The 19,815-nt window shown below is 36.6% G+C and overlaps 1 protein-coding gene across 1 annotated transcript in view; it reads left to right on the plus strand.

The window, feature by feature from the left end:
- The window catches only part of MEGF9 (multiple EGF-like-domains 9), a 116,045-nt gene that overhangs the window by 61,311 nt on the left and 34,919 nt on the right, over window positions 1-19,815 (plus strand). Inside the window, exon 2 of the mRNA XM_011989519.1 lies at window positions 202-403. Coding sequence (XP_011844909.1) covers window positions 202-403 — 202 coding nt within the window. The remainder of the gene's footprint in view (window positions 1-201; window positions 404-19,815) is intronic.

The following is a 19,815-nucleotide window of genomic DNA, read 5'->3' on the forward strand; positions in this document are numbered from 1 at the left end:
AAACCATAATTTATATACCCTATATGTTTCCTGATTTGAATAAACTAAACAGGATAGAAAGTAAATTTGAACTAGAGTTAATTTTATCTGTCCTTACAAAGTTGTCATGAAAATTTATTAAGAAAAATAAAATAGAGTTCATTTTATTAAGAGGGCCTTAAATCTTGGTTGGTAATGTCTCTTTCCTTCTTTCCTTTGCAGAGTATGTATGTAACTGCTCTGTGGTTGGAAGCCTGGATGTGAATCACTGCAACCAGACCACAGGGCAGTGTGAGTGTCGGCCAGGTTATCAGGGGCTTCACTGTGAAACCTGCAAAGAGGGCTTTTACCCAAATTACACTTCTGGGCTCTGTCAGCCATGTGACTGTAGTCCACATGGAGCTCTCAGCATACTGTGCAACAGGTAAGCAACAGAGGGTGGAACTGAAGTTTATTTTATTTTAGCAAGGGAAAAAAAAGGGTCCTACTCTTAAGGACCATACTGGTTTAAACAAAGGGGGATGAGGGTCATAGATTTACAAAATATTTTATATACTTTTATTCCCTTACTTTATATGTTATATTTAATGTCAGGATTTAAAAACTTCTAATTTACTGATTTAATTCTTCAAAAGCAGTAGAGTTGCCAATTTTTCTCTGGGATAATTTCTGTAAATTTCATGGGAAAAAAATTATTGAAGAAGAAATCTGCTTTCTGGAAGGGCTTCCAGGCATGAAACCTGTTAGGAGGTTTAGAAATGTTCTTATGTTTATTAATATACCATTGGAGTTTGAGGAAATTTGTTCTTTGGTTTATTTTTCTCTCTAATCAAAATTCTACATTTGTTTCTTTGGACAACTAAAGCTTAACTTGGGAATACCCTAATTTATTTAACTAGTGGTAAGTAGACTGGTTTTACTCTATTTACCAGTATATTTTTGAAACCAAAAGTAGATTAAGCAGGAATTATCTTTAAAATAGTATGTTATTTGGAGGTGATTTAATCTAGTGGAATAATGTACTGTTATCTAAACGTTTGCCTTATACCACACTGAAAGTAATTATTCTTTGACCTTATATGAGGCACTTGACTTTTTGTGGACCCCCAAGTCAAAAAACTGAAGAGACAGTATTAAACAATGAAAAAAATAATGACAGCTTATACTCAGTGTAACCTGGGGTGTAACCCAAGATCTGCTGCTACTTAGGAACTGGGTTCCTTGGGCAAGGAACTGAGCTTGTTTCTTCTCAAGGTTGTTGTGAAGATTAAATGAGTTGATATATATAAACTGCCTAACACATGTCACTCAATAAATTCTGGTTTGTTTTAATTTCAAAGGAATATTATGGGCTGAAATGAGAGAACATGTTTTAAGAACTTTTAGCTCCTTGACAAAGAAGTGCTTTATACTTTAGCAATAAATATTTTGGATGCTTTATAAATGATATTGTACTGTTATGGAATATTGTATCATATGGTAGCTTATTAAAAATGTAGAAGAGGCTGGGCGTGGTAGCTCACACCTGTAATCCCAGCACTTTGGGAGGCCAAGGCTGGTGGATCACGAGATCAAGAGATCAAGACCATCCTGGCCAACATGGTGAAACCTAGTGTCTACTAAAAATACAAAAAAATTAGCTGGGCGTGGTGGCGCATGCCTGTAGTCCCAGCTACTCAGGAGGCTGAGGCAGGAGAATTGCTTGAACCCGGGAGGTGGAGGTTGCAGTGAGCCGAGATCACGCTGCTGCACTCCAGCCTGGCGACAGAGGAGACTCTGTCTCAAAAAAAAAAAAAGGTAGAAGAGAACTTCATTAAGAAGTTTATAGGCTGGGCGCGGTGGCTCAAGCCTGTAATCCCAGCACTTTGGGAGGCCGAGACGGGCAGATCACGAGGTCAGGAGATCGAGACCATCCTGGCTAACACGGTGAAACCCCATCTCTACTAAAAAATACAAAAAACTAGCCGGGCGAGGTGGCGGGCGCCTGTAGTCATAGCTACTCGGGACGCTGAGGCAGGAGAATGGCATAAAGCCAGGAGGCAGAGCTTGCAGTGAGCTGAGATCCGGCCACTGCACTCCAGCCTGGGCCACAAAGCGAGACTCCGTCTCAAAAAAAAAAAAAGAAAAGAAGTTTATAATTTGAAATGCAGCAATAATCAATGCTTCTGATGCTTGGTATTTTAAAATAGTTATTTGTCTTAATTTTCACAGCAACTCCTTATATGTAGGTTACGAGATCACAAAGATAGTAAGTGCCAGAGAAAGAATTCCATATTAGGTCTTCCAATTCCAAGTCTAGTGTCTTTACCACTGTAGCATACCACAGCATATAGATTATATAGTTAGAAAACTGATAATCACTCTGTTCTTTGAGATTGAGAATAGAGTAGTAGCTTAACGCTATTCCCTCCACTCTCCCCAAAACATGCTCATGCAAGTTAGATTCAGAAGTTTCGCATTGCTTACCATTTTAAAAGATGAGATAATGTAAGTTTGTTCATTCTGGTGTCTCATGGAATGTCCACTACTTTCTTTGGAATAATATTCTGCAAACATATTTGCTTTGAGTACTTTTGGAGAAATAGAAAAGTGTTCACTTCTAGGCCCAAAGCTTTATTAGAAGAGAAGGAAATAAAGGAAGGATTAAGAGAGAGTTTTATAATAGAAGCTGTAAAAGAGGAAAAAACAATAGTACTAATATTTATGTACTGTCTTACTGTATTCATAGTTCTTCTGCAAATTATTCCTGATTTATCTTTTCTGTGACAGTTAATGCTACTAAGTTTTATTCTGAAACTCTATCCTGAAAATAGGTGGCAACCATAAAGTAATGGAAAAGTACACTAGACTAGTAATCTAAAGGCCTAGGGCAGGGGTCTGCACACTATGGCCTATGAACCTAATCCAACCCACTGCCTGCTTTTGTAAGTAAGGTTTTATTGGAACATAGTTCCACACATTTATTTATGTATTGTCTATGGCTGCTTTTGTGCTATAGTGGCAGCATTGACTGGTTGTGATAGAGACTGTATGGGCTATAAACCTAAAGTATTTACTATTTGGCCTTTTTGTAAAAAGTTTACCAACCCCTGGTTTATATGGTGGTTTATATCCAATCATGGTGGGTATTTCTAGGTAATCATGTAACTTTAGGCAGTTCACTTTAACCTTTATTTTATTTATTATTTTATTTTATTTTGAGACAGAGTCTCACTGTGTACCCAGGCTGGTCTTGAACTCCTGGACTCAAGTGATCCTCCTGCCTTGGCCTCCCAAAGAGCTGGGGTTACAGGCATGAGCCATCATGCCTGGCTGAATTCTTTTCAGTGTTTGTCTTTTTATTTGTGAAGTGGAGATAATAATCCATGTCCTGTCTCTGTCCTGCATAAAGTTGTTTGTCTTAAGAATCAAGCAAGATAATGCATGCATAAATCTTTTAAGCTGCAATTGCTAGACAGATAATACAAGTAATTATGGGAACCATTTATTGAGCATATGCTATATGCTAGGACACTCTACTAACTACTTGATGTGCATTATCTCATTTAATCTTTTTTTTTTTTTGAGACGACATCTCACTCTGTCTCCCAGGCTGGAGTACAGTGGCACGATCTTGGCTCACTGCAAGCTCTGCCTCCTGGGTTCATGCCATTCTCCTGCCTCAGGCTCGCAAGTAGCTGAGACTACAGGCACCTGCCACCACGCCTGGCTAATGTTTTTGTATTTTTAGTTGAGACGGGGTTTCACTGTGTTAGCCAGGATGGTCTGGATCTCCTGACCTCATGATCCACTCGCCTCGGCCTCTCGAAGTGCTGGGATTACAGGTGTGAGCCACCACACCTGGCCATCTCATTTAATCTTTACAAAAACTCCCTTGAGAACATTATTATTTTCCCATTTTGACTGAGAATTTTGATGTTTAAAGTTAACTTGACTAAGTTTATACACTAAAGCTGCCATTCAACCCATTTAAACAAATGTAATACGTAAGCAGAGTCCACAGAATGACTTCAAAGTTCGTGTTTTTCCTAGTAGAAAGCCTGTTGATATTTAACACCCAAATGTCCTAGAATTAATTACCTCTCAATTCAGTGTGTTTTGGCTGATGATTATAAAAAAAGATGGGACATATTTACATTTGTGTCCCAGAAATAAAGCCAAATACTGCATTTTAAACAAAATAATATGTGAGAAGTCTGTGTTAAATTCCAAATAGGTAGACTGTCAGCATTACATGTCAACAATTTGAAAGGTGCACCAAATATCAACAAAGAGGATATGTAGCATGTTACTACTTGTAGCCACTGTTAACCTTAGGAATGGTTTTTGCTCAGGAAGTGATGTTTTCAGCATTTTATATCCTAACATAGGAATTTGTTACTTTTGTATAGATGCTTTACTGTGTTTTAGTTACACTTTAGGAACTTGGTTAGTTGTTTGGGGTTGACATGAAATGAACTGTAATTTTTTTCACTTAAAATTGATAAATAGGTTTTTTGTTAGTATCTCATGTAGAATATCTGATATTCAGTGATGGACGATCCATGCAAGAGGTGGAAGAGAACAATAATATTATTACTACCTTACTTAATGGTGGAGATATGTTGTGAGAAATGTGTTATTAGGCAATTTCATTGTCACACAGCATCATAGAATGTACTTACACAAACCTAGATGGTATAGCCTGCTGTATACCTAGACTATATGGTATGGCCTGTTGCTCCTAGGCTACAAACCTGTACAGCATGTTTCTGAACTGAATACTGCAGGCAATTTTAGTACAGTGGTAAATATTTTTGTATCTAAACATATAAAAGATAAAAACGGCATGCCTGTCTAGGGTACTTACTATGAATGGAGTTTGCAGGACTGATAGTTGGTGTGGGTGAGTCAGTGATTGAGTCATGAGTGAAAGTGAAGGCCTAGGATATTATTGTACACTACTGTAGAATTTATAAAGTCTGCACACTTAGGCTACACTAAATTTATTTTTAAAAAGTTTTCTTCAATAATAAATTAATCTTAGCTTACTGTAGCTTTTTAACATTATAATCTCTGATTTTTAAAACTTTTTGACTCTTTCTGATAACACTTAGCTTAAACATAAGCCCACTGTACAGTTGTACAAAAATATTTTCTCTTTTATATCCTTGTTCTATAAGCTTTTTTCTATTTAAAAATTTTATTTTTTACTTATTAAACTTTTGTGTTAAAAACATACACATCAGCCTAGGCCTACACAAAGTCAGGACCAATAGTAAGTACTGTCTTCCACCTCCACATCTCATCCCACTAGAAGGTCTTCAGGGGGAATAACATGCATGGAGCTGTCATCTATGATAATGGTGCCTTCTTTTGGGATACCTCCTGAAGAAACTGCCTGAGGCTGTTTTAGTTAAAAAATTTTAGTTTAACAAATACGCAGATGTACACTCTAACATAACAATAAAAACTGTAGTATAGTAAATACATAAACCAGTAACAGTCATTTATTTTCATTATTATTATGTACTATGTATAATTGTACATGCTATACTTTTATATGATTGGCAGTGCAGTAGGTTTGTTTACACCAACATCACCATGAACACATGAATAATATGTTGCACTGTGTTACCACAGCTATGATCTCACTAGGTGATGGGAATTTTTCAGCTTCATTATAATCTTAAGGGACCATCATGATATATTCTATACATCATTGACAGAAATGTCATTATGTGGCACCTGACTATATTATTTTTCCATTCTATATGGACTATTTTCTGTGTGTACCTACCTGATAGCTTCTGTTATCCTTAGTAGGTTTCTTTTTTAATGAGGTAACACATGATTTTATATTATCCTCATAGCATCAAAGTGTATTGATTTCTCAAATCCTGTATCATCTTCTTCTAAGTGAAATCTGGAAAGACCTTGCTTCCCCTGCAGCCCATGCAAGTAATGACTGTTTTCTGTCTCACACTCTTACTTCTGGACCTGGAGTTGCAATAGATCTCTCTCTTGCTCTTCATTGCTGCTCTCAGAGTGCTCTTCCCAGCCTCCTTCCTAAAAACTCCTTTGAAGCTCATGGCAGCTGACTATGCTGTCACACCTCCTTGTTGCTGTTTCTACTCCTGGGCACCAGGCTTTATTTCTTACACTTGGCTCACTGTTATCTCTGACACTACACTTGCCATAGTTTTAGATGACTGCAGTATCTATAGATAAGCCTAACAATACTTAGGCTTCTCAGTTTCTTGAAACTTACTTCCAGTAAGTTTTCCTCCATGCGCCTTCCAGTCTTTGTTTCTTTACTTGCCCTATTTCTTGTTTGTCTTTGGCATATCAAACTTCCGAGATAAATTTATACTTCTGTTGGTCACAACGGAGTAATTTTTTTAGTTTTAAAAAATATTATTAAAAAATAAAGGCCAGGCACGGTGGCCCACGCCTGTAATCCCGGCACTTTGGGAAGCCGAGGTGGGTGGATCACCTGAGGTCAGGCGTTTAAGACCAGCCTAGCCAACATGGTGAAACCATGTATCTACTAAAAGTACAAAAATTAGCTGGGTATGGTAGCATGCGCTTGTAATCCCAGCTGCTTGGGAGGCTGAGGTGGGAGAATTGCCTGAACCTGGGAGGTAGAAGTTGCAGTGAGTTGAGATAGTACTATTGCACTCTAGTCTGGGCTGTATCAAAAAAATAAAATAAAACAAATAAAATATTATTTCAGAATGTCAGGCAATTTGTCAGAACAAGTAGTATATCACAAAAGTAGTTTAAAAGCCTGTATTTAAAGGAAGTCTTTACAAGGAGGCTTAGGAGGTCTAAATCCACATAGTCCTAAGCACTGAATTTCTTAGTGGGAAGTTAAATTGACATGAAACTAGAACAGAAATGGAAAGTTGTGGGACTATGTACTTTGCAAGAAGATATGAATGAATGAACTATGAGGAAACAGCTTTGTTCTGCTCTGCTAGAAATTATATGTGAGTGGGTAAATGGAGAAAGGAAATTGTGGACAATAGTGTGATGATGTGTAATAGAAAGGAGTGGAATTTGAAATTGGTAAACTTGGTTTCTATTCTTGGTTCAGCCACTGGCTTACTGTGTGATGTTGATTAAAATGGCTGTTTGACCTCTCTGAACCTCAGTGCTTTTATCTGTAATATATCTAACATGAAGGATTTTTCTGATAATTAGTACAAAAATACAGTTAGATAGGAGAATAAAGATCTAGTGCTCGGTAACACAATAAGGTGACTATAGTTAACAATGTATTTTGTATATTTCAGAAAGCTAAAAGAGTAGATTTGGAATGTTTCCAACACAAATCAACCCATGGCATGCTTATATAAAAACCACATGTCCTCTACAAATATATATGACTATTATATATCCATAAAAATTAAAAATTAAAAAAGTTTAAAAGAAGAAAACTAAATTGTGCGCATATGTGTGTGTGTGTGTGTGTCTACTTAGACTGGCACATAGATTCAGCTCAATAACTCTCTAGTAGTTGAATCTCTTTTTGGTTTTTGTTTCTGTTTTTTTTTTTTTTTTTAGACAAGATCTCACTCTGTCACCCAGGCTGGAGTGCAATGTGGCTCAATCATAGCGCACTGCAGCCTCAACCTCCTGGACTCAATGGATCCTCCCACCTCAGCCTCCCAAGTAGCTGGGACCCAATGGCATGTACCACCACGCCTGCCTAATTTTTGTATTTTTTGTAGAGACAGGGTTTTACCATGTTGCCCAGGTTGGTCTTCAACTCCTGGGCTCAAGTGATCCACTTGCCTTGGCCTCCCAAAGTTCTGGGATTACAGGCAGGAGCCACCATGCCTGACCTGTTTGTTTGTTTGTTTGTTTATTTATTTATTTATTTATTTATTTTTGCTTGTTTTTTTAAAGTGAGGAATAGAATTAGTGTTATACCAAAAAGGAGGATTAAATCAACTGCCCTTGAGTATGAGAAGATACTGGGGTATTTGTTTTTTGTTGGTATGCTAGAGAAGAAATTGTTCATTATAACAGAAAAAATTCTCTTATTTTCTTCAATTTTTATTTAAAAACCTATTATACCTTTTAAAATGGAATGTTATATATTTTAGAATAATAATAGCTTAAACTGAATACTTGCTAGGCATTATCCTAAGCCCTTTGCAGTTATTAATTTATGTAATTCTCATAGCAACCATATAATGTAGGCACTATTATTACTATTCTCATTTGTACAGGAAAAAAAAGGCAAATTAGGTAATTTGCCTAATTTGCTGCATAACAGCCAGTAAGTAAAAGAGTTGGAATTAATACATTTGCGGTCTGGATCTAGAGTATATCCATATCCGCTATGCTGGTACAGCCTTTCTTAAAATCTCAGATATTGAGCAAAGAGAGTGAGTATTGTAAGAAATTTGATGCTATGGTGCAGACTTCTTGATATTTTCTAGAAATTTCTTCTAATTGTCTTTTGGTAATCAGACACTGACCCTGGTGTGATGTAGCTCATGTTACGTAAATAATAACTCTTTGTAAATAATAACTCTTTGTAAATAATAACATGTTACGTAAATAATAACTCTTCTTTGTAAGGACTAATCCTAGTTTTGGCTTAGTAGAAATTAGAACATGAAAGGACTAGCCCTTTGATGAACAAATATCAATTGCAATATCTATTGTATTGCCCTTCCTTTTTGTTAGGCACTTTGGAACATTGCTTTTGCTCTTGTCAAGGAATTTATAATCTAATCTGTGCAAAACTATGAAACACATACAATACAAAATAGTTTATGAATATATGCTTAATTTGTAAGTATAGTAGTTTAGAGTAGAAAAAGAACAGGAGTAAGTAAATTGAAGTATAATAGGAACGGCTTTTCCTATTACAGGAAAATAGGAAAGGGTGTCTTACAAGTTATGATTTAGAGAGGCAGAGAGATGAGAAGACCTATCAGGAGAAAAAAAAAACATGAAAATTCCAGTGAATTTCCTAAGATTATACAATAACATGAGAAATCTGATATCCTAACACCAAATTCTCTTCTGTTGTGACCTCTCTGTTCTCTTTTAAAAATAAGAGTAGAAAAGTGGATTCAATTCTATCCTGATTCCCTCATCTATTTGAAGTCTGTGGAACTAACAATTCGCTTTTAAAAAATTCATTTCCCTATTCTTTATGCCCATATATTTTAGTGGGAGTCGCCCCAGTGAGGGTAGATTTTGGCTGCAGGAGTCAGATGTGGGTTGAGCAATGTCTTTGTGTGCAAACACAAAGTTCTTTTTGTACTGACAGATGTCCACCCCCTCACATCACCATTGGTGTTCCAACCTGTTTAATTGGAAGGAACTGGTCTACAATATCTGAACCTTTCAGTTTTGCTTTTGGAACACATTTCAAATGTTTTTCCTGATTTATATTTTGACATGTACTTAATAAATGAATAGAGAAATCCGGTAGCATTTTATCTCAAAAAACAATATGCTTAGTGAAAGTGTGAATCTCAATATAGCTCTTAAAATGTTATCAGGAATGACTTTATATGTAAACAATTACATATTGATTTGAGACTTTTTTGCCACTACAACCTCTGCCTCCCAGGTTCAAGCAATTCTCTGCCTCAGCCTTCCGAGTAACTGGGATTATAGGCGCCCGCCACCATGCCCGGCTAATATATTTTTGTATTTTTAGTAGAGACAGAATTTCACCATCTTGGCCAGGCTGGTCTTGAATTCCTGACCTCGGCCTCCCAAAGGGCTGGAATTACAGGCGTGAGCCACCGTGCCTGGCCTAATTTGAGATTTTTTAATATATTCACAGTAGGTTAGCGTACAAGGTGCATCATTTTAGACTGTCTTAGATAACGAAGTAATTCTGTATTGGTCTAATATCCTTTTCCATAAAATCTGTCATTGCTGCTCCACAGTAAGTCCTCCTCATCATCATAGGTTCTTGGAAACTGCAACTTTAAGCAAAACAAGGTACAACGAAACCAATTTTACCATAGGCTAATAGATATAAACAAGAGTTTAAGTGCATACGGCATGTTTCTGGTCACAGAAACATCACTAAACTACTAAAAAAAAGACCAAAGACACTTCTAATAACAAACATTGAAATGAATGTGAGCTATATATATATGTAAGAAAATTTAATAACAACTAAGAAAATTATTTACCTAGTTATTCTAGTTTAGGGTCATGGGTGACTGGAGTCTGTCCCAGCAGCTGAAGGCAGAACCACCCCTGGACAGGACACCATTCTGTCATAAAGTGCATTCACACACCCCGCCACACTCAGTAATCCTAGGATGATTTTGACCTGCCAGTGAGCCTGATATGCACATCTTTGGGATGTGAGAGGAAACCAGAGTACCCAGAGAAAACCTAGACCGACATGGGGAGAACATGCAAACCCCACACAGATAGTAGCTTCCACTAGGAATCATTTTTCTTCAACAATGTTGTACTGGAACTACATTATTTGAGGACTAGCTCTATAGTGTATCTTAAAATTTACAGTCAGCTTTCCTTATCTGTGAGTTCCGCATCTGCAGATTCAAGCAATGCAGGTTGAAAGTATTTTTTTAAAAAACGATTAAAAATAACAGTACAACAATAAAAAATGAAAATTTAAGAAAACAATATAAAACAATAATTATTTACATTGCTTTTACATTGTATTAGGTATTATAAGTAACCTTGAAGTATCTGGGAGGATGTGCATATACAAATACTGTGCCATTTTATGGAAGGGACTTGAGCATCTGAAGATTTTGGTATGGTGGGAAGGTCCTGGAACCAACCCCCCATCCCATGCTCAGGGACAACTGTCTTTACTCTTTTGCATTTTAATTATGGGAATGTGCCCCAGGTTAGAAGGCAAACTTATGAGGTAAACTGATGCCAAAATAAATTTCAAATGGAAAGATGACAAAACACCTTGGAGGCTTACATTTGTGTAGGGCTCTGAAGATCATCTCTTGTGTAATATGAGACAGTAACAGCTGCTTTTGCAAACTCTTATTTACTACTTTGCCTATAATTCTGGAAGATTAAGACAAAGGTTATTTGATCACTAGAAACAATCAACAATTTAGAAAAAAGTCATTTCATTCATGTTTTATTTTTAAAAAGACATTGCATTTGCCAACTATAGGTCAAAAGATGTTATCTCTGTTCTCAAGGAACTTACTGGCTAGTGGACTTGCAGAGATAGACTTGCAAGTCAGGGAGGTCTTAAGAGAGGCAGTTGCATTTGGATTGATATTGAAGAGAGTAGAAATTTGTATAAAAGAAAAAGACATCTTCACTGATTGCAAGTGGTTCACTATTTCTTGAAGACAAAGCTTGGTAGTAGTGGGGAAGAAGGGTTGAAAGGGAGTAGGCAATGACAGGATGACATTTTTGTCTATTTGTCTACTGTTATATCTCTAACACCTACAACAGTGACTGGCACATACTAGATACTCAATACATACTTGATGAATGAACAGAATGAATGAATGAATGAATGAATGAATGAAGACTAAACGGGGCCAAGCCATGAAGGCCCTGATGTGCCTTGTAAATACATTTATCCATTGAAGAATATTTAACAAGAGGTGACATCAGATTTGTTTTTTGGAAAAATAACTCTGCCAGAAGTCTGGTGGTTCGAGAGAGTGGGCTCAGGCAAGGAAACCAGATTGAGAAAACTGTTGTAACAATCTAAGCAAGAGAACTTAAAGGCCTGACTTAAGATATTAATATTGGCATTGACAATGGTGCTGGAAAGGAGAGAATTTAAGAGATATTTGGAAAATAAAATATACAGTACTAAATGGTTGCTTGTCTATGGAGAGAGAGAGAAAGCAAGAGAGAGAAAGAGAGAGATGACTCCCATGTTTCTGGCTTGAGCACATAAGTGAAGAGCTATTCTATTATTAATAACTAACTAAAGAGTACAGATAGATAAGCAAGTTAGAGGAAGATGATGATGTTAGGTTTCAAAAATGTTGATTTTGAAGTGACTGTGGGACATTCAGGTAGAGATGTCTGGGTAGACACTTGAAAGTAAACATTTGCATATTCTTTGTGTGTCAAACTGAAAATCTAATCTAGCATATTCTTACGCTATTTTGTAGAAAAGCAGAACAATACTTCATTCTTTTTTTATTTTAAGATGACTTTACTCTGTACCCCAATTATTCCTGCAGTTATACCAATCTCTAGTTTAAATTACCTTTTTGGTACACTTGAATATTTTTTTCCTTGAAAGTCGACTTTTTAAAGGTAGCCATCTTGATCAAAAGTAGGTAACTGCGCTTAGCCTTGATTTTATTGTGATTCATTTGATTCAATAAATGCTTGTACAGGACCAAATGGCTTATGTCTTAGAAGATATCAAGCATGTTAAGTTCATGGAAAAACAAATTAAGTTTGAATGTTAATAAATAGAGAAGAGCTTGTTCAGAAAAAGGCACTGAGTATGTTGGGATTTGGGTATAAATAATACATATCTAATACAGTCTGGAAAGCTCTATGTTTTTTTCAGTGGACTTTTGTCTTAAAGTCTCCATTCAATACAGGGCATAATCTGCCCTCCTAGTCTAATTGTTAACTGGATATCAGCTGTAGTTAAATGAATAAAAAAAAAAGCAAAAAAAAACTTCTTTCCAGGTCTCGGTGACCTTTGTGAGCATTAACATGTCACAGTTTGTTGATATTGCCGTTAATTAAACATGTTACTGTCCCTAAGCCATGTTGCAGACTCCTTTACTTATTTCATTTTATTAAGCTAGTTTTAGGCCAGTTTATAATTTTTTAAAGAAATATCTTATTAATTTTGTTCTTTATAGTGTTAGATCATTTATTTCATTTTTCTGAGAAGCTCCCCTCTAAATCTGTAGTTGAATATATGCTAATAGTTTAAATAATTAAGTTTGTATAAATGCAGTATTTGGTATTATGGTTTCTGTTGAATAAAATAAATACCTTATACCAAATACTGCATTTATCTGCAGGCAATTTAATAAGCCTTGTGAGAGATAAAAGATAAATAAGATAATAGGTCTCATTCAAAAGGAGCTTGTGGTCTAGTAAGGACACTATTAAATATATGTAAATAGTTACAATACAAAGTAAAAATTGACCCACATCACAAAATACAGTATAAAGATAAAATGTTAAGGGGATTAAGAAGCTGGGAGACATCACTTATAGCTGGAAAACTCAGAGCTGAATTCATTGAGGAGGTAGCTTTTGATCCCAACTTTGAAGGAAGGAAAGAATTTAGACATACAGAAGTGAAAAAAGATGAGAAAGGACTTTACGGACAGGAAACAGCAAGATTAAAGTCTCAGAGATGGGCTTACTGAAGATGTCAAGTGGAAGAGGAGTGGGGGCAGGAGATGAGTCTAGTAAGTCCTGTTGGGGTCAGGTCACAGGGAGCCTTTAGGGCCAGACAGATGATTTGGGTTTTATTCACAAAGCAGTTTTTAAGCAGGAGAAAGATCAACACTGGATTGTAGCAGTAGGAGAATGAGTAAGATGTAAGTAGGGAGAGATTAGAGGCAGAGTGAAAACTAACAAGAGCCAAAATTAGGCTAATATTTTAGGGTAATATTAGTGAGAATGGGTAGAATATTGAAAATATGGAGAGTAATCAGAAGGGTGATATGCCATGACAGCCATGTTTCAGTGCATAATTCTGTGGAAATTTTGTGATTTTTGCATTAATACATACAAATCTAAAGGTAGTCTGTATTTCTAAGTTGAACTTATGGAAATGCTTAGGCACAAGGTTCCTTCTCAGGCCCACACCCTCTCCCTGTGCTTACCTTTCTTCTTTTGTTGCCGGCTGCAGAAATTGAATCTGCTTTCCTATGCTCCAGCAGTTGCTACCACCCACTGTATCCCATGGGATTTTTATTCCTGCATAAGCCTTGCTGCTGAGTGTCAAGCCGTGTCCCCATACCCATATTCTTTCTGCATTACTGAAAAGAAACCCAAAGGCCCTTTACCTTTTAAGAGTTTTTAAAACTGTTAATCTTTATAAGGAGGCCTTTGAGGGTAGCAAACATAATAGATATTGGAAAGTTGAAAGCTTATATAATTGACAAACTTTACTTCTTTTATTTTTCCAATTAATTACTCTGGCCCTCATATGCCTAAATAGCATAAAGTCAAGTACTCTCTCCTCTTGAGGCAACACATTATCCAACAGGTAACTAATTGTCCAATAACTCTAGGGGTCTGTCCTTCTGTGATGCTAGGTATGAAAGGAATGTGATTCTGAACAGTTCACTAATTCTACTGTTTCTCACTGCTACATGGAATTGCTGGGGTGAAGCCTGGTCCCTGAACAACCTAATGGATGGATGATGCTTGCTCACAACTGTGATGATGCTTTAACTGGTCCAGATCCTTGCAGAGGCAGCAATGATTCTTTAAGGGAGGATGAACCCACTCCCTTAATGCCACATTCTTTCAAGAATGCTCTAAATTGGGTCTCCCAGGTTCTAGATCTTAACAATCAACTCCTTCAGTTTATATGTGCAGCCACATCTCATTGTGTAAGCCAGTCCCAAGAGTACTTTTTGAGGACATTTTGTAGAATATTTTCACTAACAAACCTCAAACCTCCTTCGCTTCCCAGGGCTTAAGCGCGTTTCTTTAATCACTCAAAATATACAGAGTCTTGTTAAACCCTTCTCTCAGGACAGTAGGGCCTGTTCACGCTATACTTATGTAACTAAAGGAAACACAACTTAAATGATTTTTCACAGTCAGGAGGATCTGCTTCAAGGTTATTTTCCTACCTCTGCCCAAATGGCAAAGCAGTTGCACACTCCTCTTGCTAAAGAAGAAAGAAACTACAAATTTAATCTTTATAAAACATCTCTCTTATAGGGCATTTTACTATACCTAATATGTTTTAAAGTCTTACAAACATGTAGTGTTTTCCTGTCTGTAGTTTGACTTCCTTCTGAGACAAAAATGCCACACAACTTGGCAAATGCTCCTGACATTATTACTACCACTATCAACTCCAGAATGAACAACACTAACATTTACTGACTGTTTACTATGTGCCAGGGTAAGTGCTTTATATTTACTGTCTTGTAAGGATAAAATAACAATTAATTGAAGGTGGTATATTCTGTTTTACAGATGAAGAAACTGAGACTTAATTTGCCCCAAAACAGACAACTAATAAGTGGCAGAAACTGGCTCAAATTAACATCTGTCTGACTATCCTGCCTTCAGTAGGTCCTAGTGTTTGTTAATTGGTTGGCTGAACCAATGCTTATTTTCAGTAAGCCTGATAGCCATCCTTTAAGTTTAGCTATCATACAAACAGATTCCTAGCATTAAAAATTATCTTCTGTGTGATCAAGATAACATCATTAGCAATATGTCATGAATAGTATATATCCCTAGTGTGATGAGATGAGAAAGATACATTACCTCTGTGACAGTCTTCCTCAAAATTCATAACCTCATTCTAATTGTGACAAGAGATCAGACACACCCAAATTGAGGGAAATTTCACAAATAACTTGACAAGTTCCCTTAAAAGCTTCAAGGTCATAAGAGACAACAAAAGACTGAGAAGCTATCAGATTGGAAGAGGCTATGGAGACATGATAAGTAAATGCAAGACAATATCCTAGATTAGATTCTGGATCCAAAAAAATGGATAACTGTGGAAAAATTAGGGAGATCTGAGTAGTTAATAGTATTGTGCCATCGTTAATATCTCCTTTTTGATAAATATGTCCTGGTTACATACGAAGTTAAACAGGCCGAGCCTCTTGGTACCTCACACCTGTTATCCCAGCACTTTGGGAGGCCAAGGCGGGAGGATCGCTTGAGCCCATGAGTTTGAGACTAGCCTGGGCAACATAAGGAGACCCTATCTCTACAAAAGATTACAAATTAGTCAAGCATGCTTGTAGTCCCAGCTACTTGGTGGCACATGCAAGTAGTCCCAGCTACTTGGGAGGCTGAAGTAGGAGGATCAGTTGAGCCCAGCAGGTCAAGGCTTTAGTGAGCCATGATGGCACCACTGCACTCCAGCCTGGGCAACAGAGCTAGATCCTGTCTCAAAAAAAAAAAAAAAAAAAAAAAAAAGAAACATCAGTGGAAGCTGGGTGAATGGTATATTAGAACTTTCTGTACTATCTTTGCAACTCCTCTTGAAATCTAATATTATTACAAAATAAAAAGTTAATCAAATTGTTATTTGAAGCCGTCATTCAAGGGAATATAGATAATATTATTTATTTGAGGGCAAAGTTGGTCCTTATGGTAATTCTTAGCCTTAAGTCCAGAAGAGAAATTAGGATAAGGAAATAAACTTACTTTGTTGATCTGCCATTTTAGATATATGACATTGTGGTTAGAATGTACAATCAAATTCATAGCCTATTTTAATATTCTTTTTTTTTTTGCAGTTTAAAATGAATAGCTTCTAAGACACATGTTAGTAGACTTAGGCTAAAATAGAAGGCCTCTTGTTCCCACAGAGAAGGCTTTGTCTTCCTCTCTATTCCCTGAAAGAAAATTAAATCATCATGACTTTTTCCAGCTCAGACTTTTTTTTTCATAGCAAGAAGTATGTTTCCTAGAGGATGGAGATAAATATGGGACTGTTCAGTTTTTTTTCCTCCCTGGATGTGATTGCTTCTCAAAATACCTAAATTTGTGAATCCTAGAGGGAGACTTGGACTTGAAGTTTCTTTAGATTTTCCATAAAAAGGGACACAAATACTTCAGCCATGATTATTTTGACATAGTATATAGGGCTAGTTTTAAAACTATGAATTCCATTATTATGGCTCTGTGTAGATTAAATGAATGTTCTGGTGTGATATATTTTGTGTGTTTCAACAATTTGGGGTTTTCAATTTCGTTTTTCAGTTTGGGGTTTTCTACATACACTACAGAAAGAACATAGGCATGTTTCTCACATTGCCAAAAGCAGTAATGCAAATATGGCTTATATTGTCAATAACAAAATCTCTTCCTTCTCTTCTGCCAGTTTCCAACACATATACCATGACCATTTCTTTAATTAAGTTTTACTTTTGCTGGCCTTGAATTGATTTTCAAAGGGTTCTGCAATTGAATAGAATGTCCAATAAAACAGGTATTGTGGATATTTGAAGGAAACATTTTTACAGAGAAATATATTAGCTTTCTTCACTAACATGTTCACCTAAAGAAGCTGCATAATCCAGGAGAGGCAGCAGGAGGAACAGAAGGAAATTAACATTCATTGAACACTTTAAACCTCCATTCTTGATATTTTACACATGAAACCTCTCTGACTTCTCAGACAACTCATCCGTTTTGTTCTTAGCAGCTAAGTTACTTAGCGACATGGCATAACTAATAAATGGCAGAACTTAGTTTTGAGCCCAGATCTGTCCGGCTCCAAGTCTCTTCCCACTGTACCCTGAAATAGAATAGGCAAGATTAGATATGGCAGTGTGAGCATCTCAGTGTAAATGCAAGGCTAGCTGTGGGTGAGTATGACTCATCAGTTTAGATATTGGCCTATGGAAATATAAATCTAGAAATCAGAACTGGGCTACAAGAAAATAAATACTAAATAGAAGGCAACAGTAAAAATTGTTGAGACTATACATACAGAATCATTTGAAAGGAAAAGACAGGAATTAGGGCATTATAAATATTTAAAGCTAGGTCTGTGGTTTGGGTGTCAGAACATCTGACTTGCTTGGGTTTAAGTTAAAAGGCAGGCATTTGATATGTGAGAAGTCTGAAAGCAAGTGTCATGGACCTAGTCATTGGGGTGGAAAGTGGAGAGGCAGGGCAACTGAGACCAGGAGCCAGGCATTGAGAAACTAGGAACAATAGTTGTAATTAATCATTAGGAATATAGGGGACTGAGGACAAAGGAACCAGTAGCAAACAGGACTTGACAGACCACTGAGGTTGATTGCCTTAAGGACCTTCCTCTTAGGTTAGGATTGATACCAAATTCAGGGTTCATCACTATGCCTGGAAGTAGAAAGTAAGCAGTTTTACCAGTCAGGGATAGGGATATAAAAAATAGACTGAAATAAGTACAGTTAATTTAGTAGAGTGGTTCTCCAATTATGGTCCCCAGGCCAGCAGTATCAGTATAACCTGGAAATTGCTTAGAAATGCAAATTCCTAGGCCCAACACCAGACATATTGAATAAAAACATCTGGGATAGGGCCTAAGAATCAGCATGCTAAAGTTTCAGAACCACTGATCTATGTCAGTGGCCTTGAGTATGTTCTCCCCAAAACCTATGGTCATCTTATGCAGATGCAAACTAGAACTAAGAAAGAAGGGATTTGTTTGAGGCATTTCAACCTCTATTCTTTGTTTATGTGAGAATTGTATAAGCTAAAGAGGTCCTATTCAGTAGGGTCATGATGGAATATTGGGGCCGAGCGAAATGGATTTTTCTTTGAGGGCTGGGACTTTTTTTTCCTATCTACTCTTCTTTATCATGCTTTAAAGAACAAACCTGAGGTATCACTGTCTTACAAGGTTGATTGACCTATTGTGGGCTAGTCATTAAATGTCTCATTTTGCTCACCTGGAGTGAATATTCTATTTCCAAGATTCTAAGAGGTTTATTTAAACGTGACATAAAGTATCAAGATTAAGTGCATGCTATTCACAATAGCAAAGACATGGAATTAATCCTGATGTCCATAAATTGTAGAATGGATAAAGAAAATGTGGTACATATACACCATGGAATACTACGCGGCTGTAAAAAAGAACAAAATCATATCCTTTGCAGCAACATGGATACAGATGGAGGCCATTATCCTCAGCAAGTTAATGCAGGAACAGAAAACCAAATACCACACGTTCTCACTTATAAGTGGGATCTAAACATTGAGTACACATGGACATAAAGATGGGAACAGTAAACACTGGGTACTACTGGAAGTGGGAGGGTGGGCAGGGGTAAAGGGTTAAAAAACTAACTATTTGGTACTACCTGGGTGAGGGGATCATTCATATACCAGACCTCAGCAACACAGTTTACTCATGTAACAAACCTGCATAAAAGTCAAAAGAACAATAATAAAATTTTTAAAAAGATTAAGTACATGGAAAATGTTAAATGAACTGAAATGAAAACAAATATTGCACTTAGAAGTCATCAAGAGTTAATGAAGAAAGCACACATAGACTTTGGAGCCAGATTATGCAATCATTAAACAAAGTTTGCATGTCTATCACATGCCAGGCGCTGTGCTAGGCACTGAGAATATAGCAGTGGAAAAAACACATAAAACCCCCCTGATTTCACAGAACTGACATTCTAGATGGGAAGAGAGATAATAAACAAGAAAATAAAATTTATAGTATATTAAATAATAAGAGACATTACAATTTCAGATAGTATGGCTAGGCAAGGTATGTTGAGAATATGACATTAGAATAAGGAACAAAAAGAAGTAATAGAGCATGCCATGTGGATCCCCTGTGGAAAAGTATTGCCAATAGAGAGAACAGCAAGTAGAGTCCCTAATACAGGAAGATGCCTGATGTATTTGAGCAACAGCAAAGTCATTGTGGCTGAAGTGATATAAATTGGGAACAGGAGTTAGGGGGGTAGTATGTAAAGCAAAATATATACACAGATATCCAGAATACGATTCTTTTGATTTATGTATATTTTCAAAATTTTTATACAGAAACATTGGAGATAGGTAAAGCTATAGTAATCTAGACAGGGTGGTATCGGTTCGGGATAAACAAATAGATAAAGAAAGAAAGCCCAGAAGTAAATCATATGTATAAAAACATTTTATATATGGCAGAAGAGGTACTCAAGCTTGGGGGCATAAAGG

The sequence above is a fragment of the Mandrillus leucophaeus genome, unplaced genomic scaffold (assembly GCF_000951045.1).
Source record: "Mandrillus leucophaeus isolate KB7577 unplaced genomic scaffold, Mleu.le_1.0 Scaffold354, whole genome shotgun sequence".
NCBI classification, from domain to species: Eukaryota; Metazoa; Chordata; class Mammalia; order Primates; family Cercopithecidae; genus Mandrillus; species Mandrillus leucophaeus.